The 22,126-nt window shown below is 40.9% G+C and overlaps 1 protein-coding gene across 2 annotated transcripts in view; it reads right to left on the bottom strand.

Moving 5' to 3' along the window:
- LOC311254519 (uncharacterized protein) overlaps positions 1–20,099 on the bottom strand; it is a 134,913-nt gene extending 114,814 nt beyond the window's left edge. The window contains exons 1-3 of one of the 2 annotated variants that reach the window (XM_084348321.1): positions 19,873–20,099; positions 9,058–9,115; positions 8,401–8,587 (exon numbers count right to left, since the gene is read on the bottom strand). In XM_084348321.1, coding sequence (XP_084204447.1) covers positions 8,541–8,587; positions 9,058–9,115; positions 19,873–20,076 — 309 coding nt within the window. In that variant the 5' untranslated portion in view covers positions 20,077–20,099 and the 3' untranslated portion in view covers positions 8,401–8,540. Of the gene's footprint in view, positions 1–8,400; positions 8,588–9,057; positions 9,116–19,872 lie in introns of those variants that run through there. The other variant, XR_014622259.1, reaches the window with a different exon arrangement.
- Between the last annotated feature and the right edge of the window lie 2,027 nt (positions 20,100–22,126).

The raw sequence follows: 22,126 nt of genomic DNA, 5'->3' as shown, positions 1-22,126 counted from the left end.
AAAACTAATTTTCTCTCAATTATGTATCAGGCTATTGTTCCGTGGACGTTTCATATAACACTGGAAGCTTGGGACTCACTTGTACGTGGCGTCTCTTCAAATTAGACCTGTTTTGTTTTCAGACAAAATTATTCTGCTCATCCATTACAGTTTCACTGCGAAAAACACTGAACTTGAATTTCTGAAAATGTAATGTCACACAGAAGTGATTCATTTTTGAGTAATCCACTTCACTGGATTCTATTGACTTTGTGTGGGAAAAGCACATAAGTCATATTAACAAATCAAATTGTGTTTGAGTACGCCAAATAATTGTGTTTTTAGCACCAGTTACAGTAAATAACTAATTAGCATTCTGTAATGAGTCATAACTATGCATAAAGGTGTAGCAATGCTTTGTTAAATGCAGGATATAACACACTAGTCCATTAGGAGAAAACTTTTTTTTTTCTAGCAATGTTAATGCAAAAGACCTCCACTAGTTACTTGACAGTAAAACAAGAATAACTGCATTAGATTGTGTTAGGCTGTGCCTCTCCTCGAACTTGTGTTTTTTCTTAATGCTGAAAGTTTTTACTTGAAATTGGCTGATCAATAATTGATTTGTGACAGGCTGAGCATTGGCTCTGGGCGACTGTCCAGTGGGCCTGGCCAGTGAGTTGGGTTGTACCAGTCAAAGCAAGGTTAGATGTCGTAGAATAAGGAGGCCGTGGTTAAATCTACAAAAGTTAAATTAAATTGTACAAAAATAAGCTCAGAAATGGAGGTCATCAAGTTAGCTGCATTTTAAATGTGGATTCAGGGTGAAGACAGTCGGACTGAAAGCACACTTCCTGCCTCAAGGCACATAAAAACATGTAATGCACAATTCTTATGAGAAGCCCTTTGGAAAAAAACAAAACATCCAGAGTGTTTCATGATAGCTATTTATTAAGATTTTGACTTTCTCTTGAACCTTGTGGCAGCTCTCATGGGTAAATCTTCCCTTCTGTAAATGTCAATCCTTATCAGCTTTAGCTTGTCGTCTAAAGTGTCACAACTTATTATCTATTTAAAGAACTGTGTGTTACAGACATATGGTGTAGTGTGTTCAGTACAGTGGCTTCATTACCTTAACTTGCTCAGTCTCAAATCCTATCTTATCACAGTTAAGGATCACATTCATATTTTTTTTTTTTGTTATTGCAGACATAGTTTCTTAACTGGATCTGAGGAAAAAACCTTAACTTATCTCCGAAAAAGAATGTATCCTTTTGAAGAACCGTCCGCTCAAAGTATTTCCCATGTCAAGAATCCCAGATTAGTATGGCATGGACAACCCTAAATTCAAAATAACTGCCAGAAATGGCAGCAACACTGTTGTAAGGTACGTATGGCAATGACAATGAAGACAGGGGGAAAAAATACACTGAATAATAGGATTGGAAGGCTATCCAAACAGTACTGTTGGAGATGGTAGCTTGTTGGTTATGCTAACCATGCTCTCAATGCCAGCTTGTCAAATATGGGTGCTTGGTCAGTGGCCATAAGCTTCAAACTGTAATGCTCCACTTACCCCTCTGTGGTCAAATTAGCACCAATATTTTATATTTCCGGTTAGACTTTGAAAATAATGCATGCTGGCGAGCTTTTCACATAGCATGATATATTCTGACTTTTGGCCATGGTTTGGTTAGGTTCTGGCAAAAAAACTACTTGGTTAGGGTTAGAAAAAGATCACACTTTGGGTTAATATAACTAAAGTATGTTGGTGATGTTAGTGACATATGATCACATACACCAACAAGTTAACGTTTTTACGCACTCTATGTAATTAACATCAATGTCGGCTTCTAGCTTGTTGGAGAGGCATACATTGATGTTGGCCTGCCAGAGAGGTATGATTACTTGTTGGACAAGATAACACTGACTGAATGCTCATTGCCTGCTAGCATTACATTTGCCGGACTATGTTATGATGGGTTTACTGTATATCCTCTCCTTCACCGACACAATTAATGCCTCTGACTCTTTGAAGCCAAATGCTGGCCTTTTCTTGTCCTTTATAGCAAGCTAGCTACCCAGCCTGTGATGAGGCTCCAGATGAATAAGCCACCCTATCTATAGTGCCTGACACAGACTTAATGATTCCAATAGTCTCTTCAGTATTACCTTAATCACCATAACATCTCATCAGGCCTCCTCCTGCGTTGTCTTTGTTTATAAGTTGCTGAAACACGCTGTAACACTCTCCATACTTTCTGATTTTCTCCTCTGAACAGCCCTCTGATGTGAATCTCATTAAAGCAAAGGCAGCGCAGGACAGAGGGGCCAAAATATCAGCGGTGAGCTCTATCATTATAATTTTTCAATCACTGTGAAGATTGATATGTTGGTGGAGAGCGCTGTTCCCCTCTCTCTCCCTCTCCTTCTTTGTAGCCCCTCCAGGTCTGACTGACTCCTTGGGCCCGATGAAGAGGCTGGGTGGCCCCTCATTAAGCACATTCTGGATTACAGCTCCTGGCCAGGGCTATTTCCAACAACATGCTAGTGCATTGTAATGAGCCTCTCTGTGTGCTGCGCAAACACACTCAATCTCCCACTTTAATCACAGAGGAGGAGATAGGCTACTCCTCGAGCCCTCAACAGGAGCAGTGAAAGGATAGGGGGATTTGCAAGTTCCTCCATCCCCTGATGACATATAATCTCCTTGGGAGATGAGTGTTCTGTCTCTGATTGACATGTCTAACATTATGATGGAGTGAGTTAGAGGCAAAAAGCTGGGAGAAATGCCGCAGCCCAGAAAGATGAGGCTGAAATGGTTCACGGGGTGAACAGTGATCCTTCAGCTGTTGGGACATTCGGTTGGCCGTGTAGCTACAGATCATCCGTATGTCAAACAGCTTAGGGGGAGATTCAGGACATCGTGGACAGTTTTTACGATGTGTCATCTTCTGCGGTTACTGCTTGATTATATCCGTGCCATTACATGTAAGGCAGAGTATAGAATTCCTCTCCTCAAAAACAACATAAATGAAATTGTCAGCACAAAAACAATATTTAGCAATAAAAAGTCAGTAAGTACATTTTCAATATGATGCAGAAGGCTTGACTCCTTCTGTTATAATGCAAATACAGTGTAAAACTGTCAGAGTCTCACTCCACAGTCAAACTTGTGGGTTTAAAAATTAAAAAAGCAGCCTGCAGGCACAGAATATATCTTTCTATAAATAATGGGACTTTTTGTTATAGCCGTTCAGACATTATGGAACAAAATGCCTGACTCGAAAGAAAAAAAAAAAAACAAGGGAGGAAAATAGAGAGGGAAAAGGTTCTTATCACCTCTTTCTACACATTTTTGCAATTTCAGCATTAAGAAAATGCTGGGTTTTACAAGTACACATTGACATTACATCTGCAACACAGCCACATACTGAATAGGTTGATTGCCAATGACTCCCTAAAGGTAGTGGCTATTGTAGTGTACGGGACAGGCATACCAGACCTTCGTCATACAGTCGCAGTTAAGTTAGGTGTAGGTAACATAACTACCTGGTTAAGTTTAGGAAAAGATTGTGGTTTGGGTTAAAATAAGTACACTACTCATGTAATCCACCATACATTACACTATGTAACTATGTTTTCTCACGTGTCCCTAAATCAAAATTTGTTTTTCTGTTTTTCTGATGAGGACAGAAAAAACTATATTTTGATGGGCTAGGTGGCTGCTTCTGCTGCTTCTGCTGCTTCTACTTTTCACAAAACGTTCATGTAAATGCTGCCATATTTTGTCAAACACCTGTCTCGTGTATGTGTTTTGAAAAGCACTCTATGGCAGCATTTCGGCTCTTACATTTTAAACAGAGTGAGGGAAAATCAGATTCTGCTTGGGGCCTCAAAATGGCTTTGGGTCTCCCTCATGGGTAGTTTCAACAAATTAAATTATCTTTCCTCTTCACACTTCTGACAGTAGGCCTTTAGAAGGGCTACAATGGGTGATTTTCTGTCAGAGAAATATATATTAGCCGAACAGTTCTCAGGCAGTGCCAGGCCAAGCTTTGCCATGAGATACAATGTAAATAGATGGCTCTCATTTTTGTGCTATTTCGAATGTCAAGAACACTGACATCAGAGAGGATCTATGGAGAGCTCCCTGCCTTGGGATTTCACTATAACAGAAATACTGCTTTGAAATTCCTCTATAAAAAGAATATATTTCTCTTTGGACTCCTAATGTCTAGAATTTTGACAGCGACTTAATCAGAAACAATGCTATTCTGCTTGAAATGCTTTGATTTTAAAGGGCCTGTTTGGCCAGACAAGAGGCAAAAAAAAGTAGACTTTTGAAATGAACTATTGTGAAAACACCTGTTATAGGCATTTATTGTGATCGAGAACCTGTTGCCATCTCTGGGAGGCTGAAGAGGGAAATACAGAAGCGACGACTGATGTCTGAGTCTACTGTAGAATATACAGCAATAAGCAAAAAGAGCTTCCTGCTCTCTCTGCTCTGTACTGTAAGTCCTTTCGACAGTTTATCCACGTGTCAGAGCCATACACCAGCGTCTGGTGTGGTAATTTTTCATCACGCTGATACATCTGTGGTGATGCGCGATGATGTTCCCATAACTCTGGCCTTACTGTGTGGTGGAATAATTCATGATACCATAAATGTGTGGCTGGTGGATATAGAGGAGGAAGAATTATGGTAGTTTTATTAAAACAGTAAATCCAACTACTCGCCCATGGTTGAAAAATAGGGAGGGGGGAAAAAAAGAAGAGGAGAAAGGATACATGCTCATGTCCATTGCCAGTTTGCTCTTCAGTTGACGGCAGCATTTGAGTTCATTTACAGCTTGTTATGATACGGCTGAGGGGTGTCGGTTTTGTGTGTTGAGAGGAGGCCAATACAATCTGTCTTTCAAACAGGGAATGACACGGGCAGGGAAGTGGAGGAGAGCAAGCAGAAGCAGGTATGCAGCCTGCCTAACTGGTGGCTGTATTACATTCCACACAGGCAGCGCTGGTGATGGATTGACGCCAGCTGGAGAGAGGCAGTCCTGAATCAATTAAGGTGAGTTCATGAAATTGAACAGAGTTAAAACCTGGGGGGGGTTTTATCTTCTTTCTTTTTTTTCTTTTTTTACGGGTAATTTGATCAAACCTGTGTTCACCTCCTAACCCTATGACCCTGTGGGCAGTAATGGATTGCAATTGCATTACTTTGTGATGACACAGAAATATGCATTCCAAAGGTTACTTTTCCAACTCATTAGGAATTACAGTCCATTATTGACAGTCGTTTGACCCCGAGGAGAGCCCTGATCTGTTTTGCTCAGGCATGATAACATAAATATGAGAGTAGTGTGAAACAGGAAAGTAATAGTCGGCTGTTTCCCTCCCTTCTCTGTTCCACTCATTTCCATTCCCTTTGCCCTCTGATCAGGAGATAACATTTTGATTGATATTTACGAAGGTCATTGGTTAATTATCAGTAACTCTTCACCTTTAATTACGCATCACTGGTGTTATGTACATGCTTATTTGCTCAAGACCCCAATCGGTTCGACAGCATTTCTTATGCAAATTGGGCAACAATTATCTTCCCCATCAATGATGGAGACGGAGGAGGCAGGACTTGTTTGTTCCTAACGACACTGTTTGCGATATTGAACGTGTCATTAAGTCCTTCCCTGTAAGGATGCTGTCAGAGCGAGCACCCTTTCATCACCTCTGTGCACGCCTGCCCTATACAGAGCGCTTCAACAGAACAAAGCCACTGCAAACCTGACCTTAGCAACTTCAGAAGAGGGCACATATTTGTGTGTAATGCACTGCACATGCACACATGCACACGTGCACACGCATCCACATGGAGGCTACTATCGAGAACATACTGAATCAGACAACTCGCATTCAAAGACATTGCACTCTGGACATGGTATTGTGTAGATAATGAGGCTGCACAACAGAAAATGGTACAAAAAGTCAGTTCCTTTATGAAACAGATTACCTGTCAAATGCAAGGAATTACATAGTTGTTGTTTTTTTTAAACACATTTGCAAAGAGCTGTGTTTGAAACAAAAGGTTTATTCCATCATCATGGCATAATGGAGGAAAATATAATCATGAAATCAACTGTAGGACTAACTGCTTTTATAAATAGACTTACTGGTTGCACTGAAACTGCAAAAGAGCTTCAAAAAAGATTTATGAACAATTACACTGTCTGACTGATTGACGTTCCTTTTGCACCGACACACAGCTATTTCTTATGGAAAACAGAAATTAGACTCTGTTTGGTTAGCAGTGACACTGATAGATTCCATTGTCTTGATATTAATAATATTAATAATAATAAAATACATAGTCTGTCTCCCGCAGGCTGTATGTGGATGGCTAATTATAAATGCCAGTGTAGAAACCCACAGAGCTTGCCAAGTTTATGAGAGTTCACTGAGCTCTCAGCAGAGCCAGAGCGACTCACATTCTGCTCTGAATATGAAATGTTAATTCATGCTGCGGGGAATCCAGAATTGGGTGAGAGAGCTGTAGTATTACCATCATCTCTCTCCCAGTCCTCTCTTTCTTCAGCTCTCTGTATCTCTCCGACCCTATAACTGACTGCATGCACTCCTATCATGGTAGTTTGTGTTCATTCTCCCCGTCTGACACATTTCCTGTTTACTCGCCGGCTGCCACTGACCCGATCCACTCCCCCTCTCTGTGACCACTGCCCGGGCCGATGAACCAGAACCCCTCAGGCCCTCACAGCCGACGTCCACAGAAATCCATATAATTTACTGAACATATCCATATACTACACCAGCAAATGGCCCAACATCTTGGCAGAGGAGAACGGCCTTGAGATTCAGGCAGTGGTTGTCAAAAGTCATTAACAAGCGATGGCAAACATACCCTAATTGGGAATAAGGGAAAAAAAAAAAAAAAAGAGTACTGATATGGGCTTTTGTAGGGCTTATTACCACCACAGCATAGTGTGTATCTACAGCCTTGAGCTTTGCTACGAGCCAATGAGAAATTTTACTCATTAGTAGTGTAAGTAGTACATTATGTTTCTATTTGCCAAGTCCAATAGTGCTGAGGTATAATGTGCTTTTGGCAAAATTTGACTTTTTTCCCACTTCACGAAGCTCTGAATTGCTCAACTGTAAATGTAAAAGAAGTGACTATGTAGTGTTGGAGAAGAAATCATAATATTAAGTATTTTAATATTTCCAATATTAATGAGGTAATAATACAAACTCAGAAATATTCATCTTTTCCATCACTGAATAAACAAGCTGTTCTCAGAGGAAAATAAAGGTCCACAGAACACTGTTTGAAGCTAGAAAGATGGCAGGGTCCGCCACATGGAATGAAATGGTGTTGTGCTTTAAGGTCAGTTTGTTTATTCAGTTAATCAAATCATGAAACGAGTAAAGAAGATCTTTCTCTTCTCGTTAAAATGTCATCCCCAAAACTACGTAGTGCACCTTTAATACTTGTACACTGGGATTACAAAAGAGAACCTTTCCCGGGCCCTCTCATGCCTCCACACACATACATATATATTGTATGTGACATGTGAGTGTAAAGGATTCAACTCAATCTCTCTAGAAAATTGCAACCCTCTAAACGTGGGTGAGAGTGAATTTCATGGTTAACAGTCTGCCAATCTCACACCTCTTCCTCCTTCACGCAGCTTTCAAAAGTGATTGATAGGACTCAAGTCATCCATCCTCGGACCATGTATGTCTTTCTGTGGGTTACATTAATCTTTGTTGCAATTACTGTGCATGGGGCAAGGTCATGTAAATCTAATCGGACACGCGTGTAAACACCAACAAGTGCATCCTTATGCCATAGCTGTAAATAATTGTTCTTGTCATGGTCTGCAACAGAAACATGTGGGGCTGGTAAATTTGTGTTTTCACAAGTATCCATTTTTTTCATGTGTATTTGTCTAAATGCACGTGCCTGCAGCATTGGGAGTGGTAGGAAAAAACAATTATGTTGCTGTTGCTGAACATAGATAGTCTTTGGTTTCTTTCAGGATGATGTGCTTGGTTTATATCATTATGGCAGGTAGGAAGAGCTCAGTATGAACACCATCCATAATGCCCAACAGAGCTGCACTAACTATGGAAGTGACAAAGTGTTGAGTCTGCAGTCCTCTGACAATGGTAATCAGCCCTCTGCTACTGTGCAGGGCCAGTAAATTGTGAGAGTGTATGTGTGGCCTGCGTGTGCGTGTTTGTGTGTGGAGGGGAGTGTGTTGTTGAAACTCTCATAGGTGCTTACTTCTAACAGTTTAATATGCATTATTAGAAGGGCACAGAGCAAGAATAAGTTCTTATCGTGCTGTGCTTACACAAAACCTCAGACTGTTTTTTTTTTTAATCACGCCTGATCAGTATCATTGCAATAGCTGTAATCTGATGTCCCTTATTATGTTCGAGCGAGTGACAGAATAATGCACAAAATTGAATTTAGAGTCACAGTTCATAAAAATCCATCGCTGTGTGTACGTCTCTCAGTTGTGTTGGTTTCTTCCAGGCTATTTTGTGAGGACAGCTCCAAAACCGTTCACCCATTCACTAGTCCCTACAAGATAAACACTCAACAGTTTACTCTGTGGTGAGCAACACATAGAGAATTTGCACGCTTATGAGTCATTATCATTGTGCATCGTAACAGCCAGGTGGAGCGTCAGATAGCTGTAATTTTCTCATCTATCCAAGACACGGTGGGAATTTTCAGAAAGGCACTTAAAGCATGTAAATCTCCTATTGAAAATCTGGAGACTTTGTATGTACCAAATGTGGGGGGATATTAAACACAGACAATATATGTGTATCCAAACCAATTTTCACTTGCAATCTATAGAGGAGCCTCAGCTTAAACCATTTCTTTGTACATTCTAGATGGAGAATATGACAGACTCCTTTAGTATCATCCTCGACAGGGATATTTTGCTGGAGGTTGTAGATGTAGCATGAGGAGGAGAAACACATCTTCTAGCAATTTGTGTTGAATCTGCATGATGGGCTTACATTCACACAATCAACACTTACCCCGAGATTCCACAGGGCTCGTCTGCGTCACGTAATGGCCGCTACATGGCTGCTGTAGCTGTTCAGACACAAGAGAATAGAGGATCCAATGTCAAATCACTCTGTGTAGACCTTTGTGGATCTACAGCACAAGAAAGTCAAATTGTTGCAGAGTTGCAGAGACGTGCCCAGTGGAATCAAGTAGTAAACCAAATCAATGAAATGGTTAAATACTGAGTTTTTTTCTGAACATATCTTTGAATGAGACTTTTCTCTTGAGAATAACGTCAGCATGTCACGTCATTTCAGCAAGACTGCTGTCCCTGCTTTGCTTTAAAGTCCATTCTCAGTGTGTTAGCACCAGAGGCCTCAAGTGTCCACATCAGGCTCGCTGAACGTTGGACCAGGATTAGCTTCCGAACTAGTTGTGATGTCTCAGATCATGCCTACAGGCCTACCTCCCAAAAGGAGATTTACAGTAAGAACAGATAAAAATTTATACTTTTAGCAATTCATTTGAAAACAGCCTTCAAGTGTCAAACTCTGCATATACATCACTATAAACTGTTTTTATTTTCAGTTTTGTTTGTTAACATTTTTGCCTGGCAGCAGACCCAAAGCATGGAATTTTACTTCACATATTTTGTCTTTAGGTCGGGAAGATTTGTTGCTTTGCGTATGATTAATTTAAGGGTGAACTGCCTCAGGCAGGGCTCATCATCACTGTGTGGCATTTAGGTTAAGGTTATTAACCTAAGTAAGTAGTGAAGATCATAAACCATTGGCCTGAAACACTGTCAGGGAAGTGGTTAAGTATCCCAAATATCATGTATGACCATAAGGCATGAATAGAATAAGCGATCATCCCTTTGGCCTTCTTCTCATCTGCTCAAAGGTCTCCGCAAAGCCAATTCTCCCTCCCTCGCATCTGTTTTTTTTGCTCTTCTAAAATCTTCTCCATCTCATGTTGCTTAAATCCCCATCCTCCCTTTTGCTACATTCCATCTGCTTTTCTTGCTCTCCTCTCTCACTCCCTCCCTCTCCTCTTCCACTGTTACTCTCTTGCTCTCGCTAACTCCCTTTGTCCTCTGTTGTCAACCTTCCCCCGAGACTGTGTTGTCACTTCTCTTTAGTCTGGCTACTCACTGAGGTTGCACAGCTGTAATAGTTTTAGATTCCAGCTAAACCTTTGGCTAACTGCGTTCAGAGAAGGAGGGGTGAGAACGAGAGGGACACGTGGAGAAAGGAAGGGGAGGTGTGTGTTTGAAGGCTGCAGCAATCCACACAGGCAATTAATGACTTTGAGGACGAACCTCTGTCTTCTGCCTCTGACCCTGGGTTATGCATTTTCCTCCTCATCACCCCTTTTCAACTTATTTTCCTCCTCTTGTTTTGTATTTTAAGCAGTTCCTACGGGGACAATGGATGCTTTTGTGGAGTTTTTCCTTTTTTCCTTTATCTTTGTTTTTTTTCTTGTCTTATCAAAGAAATGCATTAAGGGCACAATGGTATTCCTGCCCTCTCCCTCTCTCGTCTCCTTTCACACAATATTTCCTGTGACAGTGTGGGCCCCCTTACAATGTTGCTTTTGGACATGGTGACTGATGAAACAGCCAAGTCTGAATCACTGGCTTTGGGCTTCAGGCTGTGGGTGGTGAGCTGTAGAAGGTTACCATGTCAGAGGCTTCACAATACAAAAAAGATTCCTTTTAATATGAGTCTCCTCGTGATGTGTGTGCCCCTCAGATGGCACTGCAAATCCATCAAAAAACCTATTTAATTTAGCTTTTGATTCAAAATGACTGAGTTTCTCGGAGCGATATCTTTCCGCAGAATATCGTTTTAGGGAATCGGAGTGATTTGTGTACTGATCAGGTTGTCTGTTGAACCGCACAATAATGAATTTTAACGAATGTTTTGTAGAATTATATTCTGCAGTTGTACTTCCTGAGACATTCATGTTTTACTCGTATAGATGGCATACAAGTGATGTCATAAAATAGATGAAAATAGAAAAGACCCAATTTTATTAATCCCATGACACCCATTTCCCCTCAAACATCGCATTAAAACACACTATGCCGCAAACTATATCAATATCTAATATGACTGGTGCTTTGTTTGCCCCTGCAGTGACAGTAAAGGCAGCACTTCTCCACAACTCTCTCATTTCAAGTGGCGAAGCCCATCTACCTGAAGAGCACAGTGCTTCTACTCATCCTGCTGTTACCAACTCAAGTTCTCCAGCAGTGCGTAACCAGCTTTCTGTCAGTGCCACTGTGTTGCACGTTGGCACACAAAGGCTTTATGGCAACTTCTGCAGTAGATGGACTCACTCAATTCAAATACACTTATTAAGCTAATTTATGATTTGGGCAGGGATACCAGAAACTGTCTTCTCTCTTTTACTGCATGAGGAGGAGGTGGAGGAGAGACGTGGTTACTGACATGGGTTATTTAACCTTCATTCTAATATGAAAATAACAATTACAGCTCCTTCAACTGTTATAGTGCCATCATATTTATTAGTGTCATTGTGTAGAAAATACAGCCCAGTAACAATATCACTCATTCATATTCTAGATATGATCTGTGTCATTTAATGAATGCTGGCCCAAAGGAGGTTGTGTTAGAATTGCAGCACATTGAATTGAAAGCCTTCATTCAAAGCTTCGAGTTGTTCATCAGGGTCACACCTATCTTTCTCTCTTATTTCCCATGGATTTCTCTCTTGTTCCCATGACATCTGCATTCAACAAAAGTCAAGCCAGAGCTGACAGAAATGAATCGAATGATGTGATTCAGCGGTACCCATCATTCCTTACAGATGGTTAAAGTTAATCAGACGTATTGAACTTCCATTGTTAACAATTCAGGAGCACCCCGGGATTGTGTGAGCACACCTCTGCTCTTCACATTTGCACAGACGATTGGAAAAAATATATTCCTGATACATTTATATTGAAGTTCTCACATGGCACCACAATGCTGTCTCTGTAAGGCACTGCAGATGATCTCCTATGTACTGTATGGATCCATTGCTGAATTGCTTGATTCACTTGTTATGAATACAAAGAAGACAAGAAATATTTTGTCGTTTGGTGAAGTTGCATCCTCCAGTTACTGCCCAGAACAGACCGATAACAAGTTTGAATACTGTATTTGGGCATCTACTATATGTGGACACTGCTTTATCGCGGAGTGCACAAATATATTATATTTCTAGCAAGGAACAACAACGCATTTACTTAATGAGGAGACTGAGGTCATCTGGAGCAAACAAAGAGATCCTGTTATTGTCTTCTATAATACAGAGTGTTATGCAGTTCGGAGTTAGTGCATGGTACATTTGTCTCCCTGTGCAGCTTAAAGCTCAGCTGACGGACTGCCACATACATACTCAAAGACTGTGGGTCGCTCCAGACAAGTTTTCAATCTTCGTTAACTCAAAAAATTTTGTCTTTGGCAGGTAATATTACGTCCGACTGCTCTCTTATGTCATTTGAAAAATATCAGCTTTTGCCATCAATGGCTCGACTGAACAGACTGAGGTACTCAGTGCCCTTGACAGTTTTAATGAATGACACTCAACAGATATTAAAGAGCCACGTAACGTTATCAATTGATGCTTCGGTGATGTGTACATATACTTTTTACAGCTTGTTTGTTACCTAATCACATTGCATAACAAAAAGTAATGGCATCCCTGACACAAAAACAATTCAAGGTGCACAACACGAAAGGGGAGCAACACTTTGTTTTAGTGCCTTATACCATAAATCAGGTTTTATGTTGCACTGTCTGTCAGAGTCAGAATTTGGGTTCTACTTCTACTAATTCCTACCCGGTTGCATTGTGGGTAATGTAGGCACCAGGTTTTGAAAAGTAAGAAGAATGCGTGGATTAAAAAAGGTGATATCTCTGGTTCTGCTGTATTGATTTTGATTATTTGTTTATAAACTGGCTATAATGAGTCCAACAATGTTGTAGGAGTACAATGCAGGCCCCTGGATTGATTTTCACAAGTGCACGTTAGCCACTGAGTGATATGGACACAATTTATCAGATTACACAAAGCTCCCTCTAGAGCCACAAAAGGCTTTATACTCCTTTTTTCACATATGCGTTAGTACTCCCAAAGACCTGTAAACACAACCAATTATTGGTTTTGCAAATGTAATTAGAGACTGGACATGCATCATTGAGACAGCAGACAAAAATTAGCCGTTCACTTAAAACTATTTGACAGTTTATCAGCTGTTTGGCTTGAGCTGATACAGTCATACTCCTGAGGCGAAATTATTTTAACACTTGGTTGAGGTTTGCAAGAGGCATTTTCACATTTCATCCACTCTGCGGTGCATGTCATTCATTAAACCCAGCAAAGCCGTACTGAAAAGTCAGCCAATTTTACCCTGCAGATGTAAAAATAGGAAGAAGGGAGGTGATTTTTTATTTCAGACAAGACGGAATCTTTGCTTCATAATCCCCTGTGCTCCTGGAAAGGTTTGAGACCTTGCTAAGCCTGTAATCTCTGCCTCCCACAACTTCACAAAAGTCAATATGAAAGACCAATTACTAGTATAAATACTGCACATTTCCTGTCTTGGAGATACTATAAATATATTTTTTTAAAAACTGGTTAGTGTGTATTTGAATCGGAAGGAAACGGATTTCCAAAAATGTAGAAGAATCTGTAAACTCAGATGTCCAAATATGTGTTCACTGTGTGTAGGCATTTAGCTCATAAGTTATTACCTTGTTCGTGTTGTGTATTTAATTTACTCACGGTAGGCAAAGCGGGTATATTCTTATCTTCCAATATGTTCCTAATAGCAGCATTAATTATCATCCTTCCTGAACTTGTTGAAACCAGATCTGATCATCGCCCCCTGATCCTCTTACAGTTTGTCATTTTTATCAGCCTGTATTTTCTTTGTCTCGGTGGGCAAACTAACCCTGTCTGTTTAATTAAGTAATGTTAGCCTCAGAACCCGACTGGGCGCCTTCATTAAACTCTCCCCATTATGCAATTTCTACATCACGTCCTACAAGAGCTCCTTGAGCTCTAGCTGGTTGCTCTCTACAAGAGTTGTGTGCAGGGGTGGGGAGGAGCCCCTGAGGTAAAATCAAATCAATACCTTCAGGCAAGAGCTAACAAGGTCTATCTAGTGTTGTGCTCTGCTTCTAAGTAATGTCAGGGGACAAACGTGCAGGTTCCCACAGTTAGCCTGTCACACATCTAATGGAGTAGTAACCCCCCACCCCCCATCTCTCTCTTTTGTGTGTGTGTGTGTGTGTGTGTGTGTGTGTGTGTGTGTGTGTGTGTGTGTGTGTGTGTGTTTATTGGAGTGTGAGGCGATGACTTGATTTGCTTCAAACTTCCCAAAGAGCCCACCGATGCAGCCAATCACTTCATTTTTCAACTATGAAAGACAATGAAAACAGTTTGAACTGCCCTTCATGGGTGACGCACTGATGTAACTTGATGTAACAAGACTATTTTTTTTTCTTATCAGGCAACTTCTCTTTCAATAAACTATAGCCTTCACATGTGTAGCCTCTGCAACCTATTCTTTCAAAAAGATTCTAAATCCTGTGAAAGAATGAATAGACGTATGTCAGAAAATAAACATTTTAAACTCCTTGAGGATCTTTCTTTTCAGCGTAAAGTGGAGAAAAGTCACAGTGCAACACGCTTGTCAAAATATGCATGCTTCATCTGTGTATAGCTGAGTAGCTAGCTATTCAATGAAAAAAAAAAAAAGACATTTAATTTTCTTCTCCACTGTGTACCAATTAGAGTGAGCATGCTTTGTGTCAGAGATAAACCAACGCAAGGAAAACAGAAAGTAAGACGTGTTTCCACCAGGTGAGATCGTCCTCTGATCAGGTTGACAGAGACACGTCAATAGTGTTGATTCACTAACTGGACTCTGTGATTCTATTAGCCTGTGAGCCAGTTCACTAACAAATCGAACTCTTGTTAGGTTGGTTAGCATTTCCTGATTGAAGGGTATGTTGATTGCTTGTGCTCTTTAACTGGTGAGGCTTGTGTACATGTCATTGTTGATAAGAGGAGAGAAGGGGTTGTTTTTTCCACTTCAGAGAAGGCATCAGTTGATTATTTTTCCCTTTGTGCCTTTTTACTTCTCAGTGAGAAAGATTTAACCCATTAATCACCAACGACTATATCTATATGTTAAGGAAACATTTTTATCATGCAAAAAATTGACATGCTAAATATCAGATTTACTCTGGATCAGAGCATATTTTTGAAATTGTTCTTATTCCAATGGTACCAAACATTTGATAGAACTTCCTGTACTTTTTGAGATACAGCTATTTCTTCATTATATCATATTTCGTCACTTAGATTTATTCATTCATATAAAAAGAAAATAGAAAAAGATTCTGGTGGTCCCTTGTGACTAATGACTAAAGTAGGATGTTAAGAAAAAAGTCGTTACTCACAACTCTTAAACTTCACTCACTTTGACCGATTTGAAAAATGTCAATGTATTTGTGCTTAGCTCAGCTTAGCTCTTGAAATGTTGCAAAGGAAAAGGAGTGGGCTCCGGGCTGTTGTGGGCTATTGTTCAGTCTATGGTCTTCTGGCCCCGGGCCCCCTTGAGCATTTGTGGGTAGTGCTTGGGGACTGAGAAGGCCAGCATTCTGTGGCATCATGGGACACTCGTTGGGGCATTGTCGGGTTGCGCTGGGGTGGCATGGGTCGTCAGGTTTTGCACAGACTTGTTGGGTCCGTGCAGACTCAGACACTTGCCGTCGTGGAAGCAGCAGCAGCAGTTATTGTTATCATTGTGTGAAGCACTTTGTTACTTTTGCTGTATGAAATGTGTTATACAAATTAAGTCTGATTGATTGATTGATTGATTGACATTAATGGGTTAATGGAATGTGAAATTCAGAAAGCATTGAATCTCATAGCTAAACTTATTGTATTCCAGAAGTTGTTTTTCTTTTTTTTTGCTAATTTATCGTGCAGGTGGGGTACAAATGCTTATAATGGCTTTCTATAATGCGTAAAATGGCTTTCTATATGTGAACATTTTTGTGTGCGATTTGCATATACGTATTATGCGATGTCAAAAATCTTTGCGACACATTCTTCTATCATCCATTTTAATTAGTGCCTCTTTCAGGTCTTTCCAGTGGTTGCTGTTATTTAAGCCATTCTGCGTTCCACAGCAACAACTTCTCTACTCTCCTACTTAATTGCTTTGTTTAACAAAGTGGCAATCAATCATACCATTCACTAGTTACCTGTCATACTATCGAGCCGTGAAATAGATGAGGGACACCGTTCCATCTTTTCTTCCCACCAAAGCACTTTTCCCCCCGTGCCTCAACCACTTTTTACAGTCAGTGAAGAGGAGAAAATGTGAGGGTTTTTCATAATGTGGTGATCGCATAATCTGTCAGTCTTCATCTTAGACTTTTTCTCCACTGTTCACCCTCAATTGATCACCCACAGTGAAATTGAAAAATACTGAATAATCAATGAGTCCCTTTGCTACAAAACATACTCATGGAAATTCTACTAAATCCGTATTCATTGAAAGATATCCTAAAATTATATTTGTTGCCCCTTTTATGTATTCATTTTGTAGAAAAGAATAAGGCTATCTATTTGGCTGTATCAGTTAAGGTATCTTATGTTACACACGCATCATCAGTATAGCCCAGTAGAGAGGAGTTCCTTAAGATAATCCTGATAGTGTACAGTAACCTAAAGGGGAGCAGAAGGATGTGTTTCAGGGAAGATTTTTGGGAACTTTATCATTTGATTAATGGAGCATTGATATGCATAGCTTATGAAATGAAGGGCTGGGAAATTGCTTTCCTATCTTGATAGGCTGATAATGTGAATGGGATGGGGGACTTGCCTAGCTCAGTCAACAGCACCTGTCATTACACCTTTGGTCCCTATCAGTCCAGTGATCTGTCTTCCCCCGATCTGCTTCAGAGGGGTAATCTCACAAAGCAATTAGGACTTCCTCCCTCTCCCCACTGTATTTAAATGGCAAATTATAATGTACCACTCCTCTCCAGCTGTGGTAGATGCAATGGCTGCAGTTGGATGTTTGCACAAGATGTTCAAAGACTGGAGAAAAGCTGCGGCTCATTAGTTTTGGAATTTTGACCGGTAGAGTACACCTGCAGGAAACACTTCGCTACCACATACAGTGCCGGAGCATCTCACAGTAGGCTTTTGGAAATCCATAAAATATTTTTTTCCAGTACATGTGACATGTATTGATGATTCACTGTGACACTGTGTATTACTTGGTTCCAAGTGTCACTGACTATCATATTGACAGGAAATACATTCAGTTCCAGAGGTGTCTGTATATCATAAGTTAATCGACATCCTCCAGCCAATCAGAATCGAGAATTCACCTGGATCATGGTATAAGCAACGATCAAACTATTGGTGGTTAAAATGGTTACATCCCCATTTCACTCCATTAGGAACTGCATTGACAATATACACAATTCATCATTAACAGCAAATTATGTATTAAAAGGTCCCATATTATAAAAAACACATTTCTCTGGTGTCTACATATATAAACTGGTCTTCCTTGAGCCCACCAACTCCCAGAATGGGGAAAGCAAACGAGTCCTGCATGGTCTCTGCAGCCCACCCGCTGGTAAAACGGGGCTCCCACAGGCTGTTCAGATTCAGCTCATAGGCCGGTGTCGTGCCAATGTAGGTATCCCCGACAGAAACTGTTTCCCCTGGCCGCGGGAGCGCGCATTCATTCAGCGACGGCGGAAACAGCGCTGCGCTTGCTTTCACCCAAGTAACAACAATTGCATTGTTTAATTCAATGTTCTGGTGTTGTAATTATCTACGAGGTTTTGCAACATGGCCCACCCATCAAAATAAATGCTTTTATTCTTTTGTACGTCGTAACGTCTTACTACGTACTGAACGGAAAAACCAAGGCAATAATTTCCTCATGTGATTGACATGTAACACGCTGTTATTCAAGTCCTGGTATGGAATTTGTCCAACTAAATAAACGTTGATTTCCAAAATCAAGATCACTGTGAATGCTTTCTGGCTTCAATTACATCTATTAAATCTACTTCACTCGAAATGTACTATAATGGACAGATGAAGCCTGACCTTTGAATGATTTATTTTATGTGTACTTCAGATACTACTACTATAATCTCTGATTATGAACACGTTTCCTCTCTTCTAGCCAAAGATATGGGGGGGAAACATATTGTTTCAGACTGTTAACCTGTCTGCCAGAATTTGTAACCCCCCCCCCCAAAAAAAATGGACAGATGAAGCCTGACTTTTGAATGATTTATTTTATGTGTACTTCAGATACTACTCTATAACCTCCATGATAATGAACAAGTTTCTTCTCTTCTAGCCAAAGATATGGGGGGAGACATGTTATTTCAGACTAACAACCTGTCTGCCAGAATTTGTATCCCCCCTCAAAATGGACAGATGAAGCCTGACCATCAAATAATTTATTTTATGTGTACTTCGGATACTACTCTATGACCTCTGTGATTATGAACAAGTTTCCTCTCTTCTAGCCAAAGATATGGGGGGATACAAATTCTGGCAGACAAGTTGACAGTCTGAAATAACATGTTTCCCCCCATATCTTTGGTTAGAAGAGAGGAAACTTGTTCATGATCACAGAGATTATAGAGTAGTATCTGAAGTACACATAAAATAAATCATTCAAAGGTCAGGCTTCATCTGTCCATTATAGTACATTTCGAGTGAAGTAGATTTAATAGATGTAATTGAAGCCAGAAAACAATCACAGTGATCTTGATTTTGGATATCGACGTTTATTTAGTTCGACAAATTCCATACCAGGACTTGAATTACAGCGTGTTACATGTCAATCACATGAGGAAATTATTGCCTTGGTTTTTCCGTTCAGTACGTAGTACGACGTTACGACGTAAAAAGAATAAAAGCATTTATTTTGATATGATGGCCATGTTGCAAAACCTCGTAGATAATTACAACACCAGAACATTGAATTAAACAATGCAATTGTTGTTACTTGGTTGAAAGCAAGCACAGCGCTGTTTCCGCCGTCGCTGAATGAATGCGCGCTCCCGCGGCCAGGGGAAACCTACATTGGCACGACACCTGCCTCCTCTGCGCGAAAACACCCCCCCTCTCCCCGGAGATATCCGAGAGGGGGGCGTTCATCCCCGAGGTGAAGGTCGGTGTGTCCAGCGGTAAGATAGCAGTGTTTTGCAATGTCGTCGCTCAGAGCTAGACACGCAAATTGCTCTGTTGGTTGTAAAAATCAACATAAGTGCCTATACTCTGTCCCAGCTACAGAAGAACAGAAGAGACAGTGGTTGCGTTTCATTTTTAACGACAACGTGACGGCTAAGGTCTGTTTGTGTGTGCTAACCGCTTCACATCGGACTGCTTCAGTAACGAGAGTCAGTACAAAGCTGGCTTTGCCTCGACATTGACCCTCCTAAAAGGATCAGTCCCAACCACACGGGACCCAGCAACTGCACCCGAGCTACAGGTAAGTGTCGCCACGTGTTGATAGTATTTACAGTTGCCTACGAGTTTGGTGAAGTCAGTTTGAAACTGGCTAACTAGTTAGCTCCGCTTCGGTCCGCTATGCAACGGCGTTTGAAGCGAGTTTAATGTTAATAATATTACGAGGGAGCTTGGTTGTCGCAGTAAAAAGTCTAGAAACATGTGCAGACTGGAGACAGAGACTATGCGAACAGTGTCCAAGAGTTTGGAGACTGTGCTGGAGACAAACACAGTTTTCGCTAGCTGTTTTTAGACGTTACCTGTTGCAGGTCAGGGGGGGATGGGAGCCGGGTGGTTGTGTTGGGGAGTCCTGCTGCAGCCGCAGAGTCTGTATTTTTCTGAGCCTCTCCTTCTGGGTCCGATTCTGGGTCAAACTGGTGTGGTTGAACGACAGCATCTCGGCGAACCATAGCGATACATCCACCGTAAACATTAGCGCATGCTACCGCTAGCGTCAGCGGCATCCTCTCCCTGAGAGGGGCGCGTAGCAGGCAAGGCACGCGCTGACAGACGGCGCTCATTAGCATTAAAGGTGCAGGCACAGAAACAGCTGCTCTCAGTAGAGCTCACTTTAGACAGCTGAAATTCAGGACCACGGATGGGTTTGGGGCAGTACATTTCGAATACAGTGTTGTTGGACCTCTGACAGCTGTGTGAAATTGATGAAAACAGTATAATATGGGACCTTTTAATGTTTATAATCGTACACCAAAAAAATACATCTCCACGTCGGTGAACTCCTGTCTTTAATGTTTTGGAATTTTGTTAAGGTTATTTTTGAAGATGACTACTCCCTTGTCACTTTCTCCCTCTGTGCTGGCATTTGCAAAATCCAGCAAAAAGTGAGTTGTCAGTGAAATAGGTGCAGGTGGGGAAACTGGAGCACAAACGTTACCATAACTACGGGCATCTCAGTCTTTGTCGCCCCAGCGAGTGGTGATGCTGCCTGGCCAGAGCCACAGCAACTTGTGCTGTGCTGCTGCTTTTAATCAATACCGGACCGAGGTGGCATTCTTTTACCCTTCCAACATAAAATAAAATGCATGCATGCCTAAAGTCTGATCGATGAATAAGCTGTGGGGACCAAAGCTACTGCAACCACAGTCCAGTGTGTTACATTTAGCACTCATCTACCATAGACTGACCATCATATCATCCACAGTATTAAAAAAATGCAGTTTTAAGTGATTCAATATCTAACATGCAACTTGAATAGACTTTGAAATTTATTTAAATTTTCAGCAATTTCCACAACATAAAATATGCTGACCACAGTCATACTAAAAAGGTGTAATTTTGCCTCAGAACTGACAGGAAGCAGTCTTCTGTTCTGTGACATTAGAAGTTTCCCTCCAGCCTTTTTACCAATACAAGAGCATCCGCCCTCTTGAATCAAAAAAGCTTCAATTGAAAATTCAAAACAACTTTATTTATCCATCTGAATACAATTGTGCATAACAACTTCCAACTCAGCCAACTCAAAATAAACAAGGGGAGAAAAATACATATATCCACCAAAGTGTGATGCTTTAGAAATATCTGCTGCGATATTGCCGGCTGAGTGAAATGGGGAGTTATTTTGTTGTTGTTGATTGTGTGGCGACTCAACTGAAATAACACTATTAATCCTGGAGGAAGGCACCTGCATGCCTGCTGATTGTTTTGTTGAAGTACATTAATTTCAATCCACTTTATCCAATTACCTTATATTGACACGGTGAGGATAACCAACTGCAAACTGAGGTGAAGTAATCAGAGAGGGAGTCATCTGTGTTGAACTGTACAGAGAAGGAAAGAAAGGTAGGGTTTTTTTTAGAGTTAGTTTCACTGAGCGATTCCATTTTCACAAAAGCTTCGTCATCAGGCTCTATAGGCTTCCATTGATCCTGTGAAGCAGTGCACTGAAATTTGCATGTAGTGGCAGTTGACACAGACCAGATGCTAGAAGCAGCAAAGTTATGTTTTCAAAGAAATGTACCAGTATATTTAAAAGCCGTTGTGTCTGTAATTTGAATTTCAACCTCCAGAACTTTATCAAGCTCATCAATTGTTATTTTCATTTTTGTGACCATTGCTACATTGATGTTACTTGGTAATTAGTTGTATGGAAAGATGGTGTCTTCATTGACAAAGCCCTGATCGTGGCCAGTTGTTTCTTCAGCTGAGCTGAACAAACTAACTAACTAACTAACTAATCTGGAGTCAGGTATGGGTTTGTCTGCTTGTGCACTCTGGCTCGTCACTGGGGCGGTGTGTTCCTCACCTCCTGCAGCACCTGGGAGTACAACATCTTGTTACTGGTGTTGCTGCTGTTCGCAATGACTTTGTCAGGCCTCTGCTTCTGGCACATTTGCTCCAACAATGGTTTGTAGCTTCTCCAGCCTTCATATGACAACATTAACCTGGGTAACTCTCCAGTCTAATCAACTTGAGCTTCTCGGTGGAAGATCTGGCCACTTTTCAGACAGTTGCATATGTTATTTGCCAGCCTGAGCTACTGCCTGGATCTTTGCC

The sequence above is a fragment of the Pagrus pagrus genome (genome assembly GCF_965226575.1).
Source record: "Pagrus pagrus genome assembly, chromosome: 3".
Lineage (NCBI taxonomy): Eukaryota > Metazoa > Chordata > Actinopteri > Spariformes > Sparidae > Pagrus > Pagrus pagrus.
This window is presented reverse-complemented; position numbering and strand designations above follow the sequence as displayed.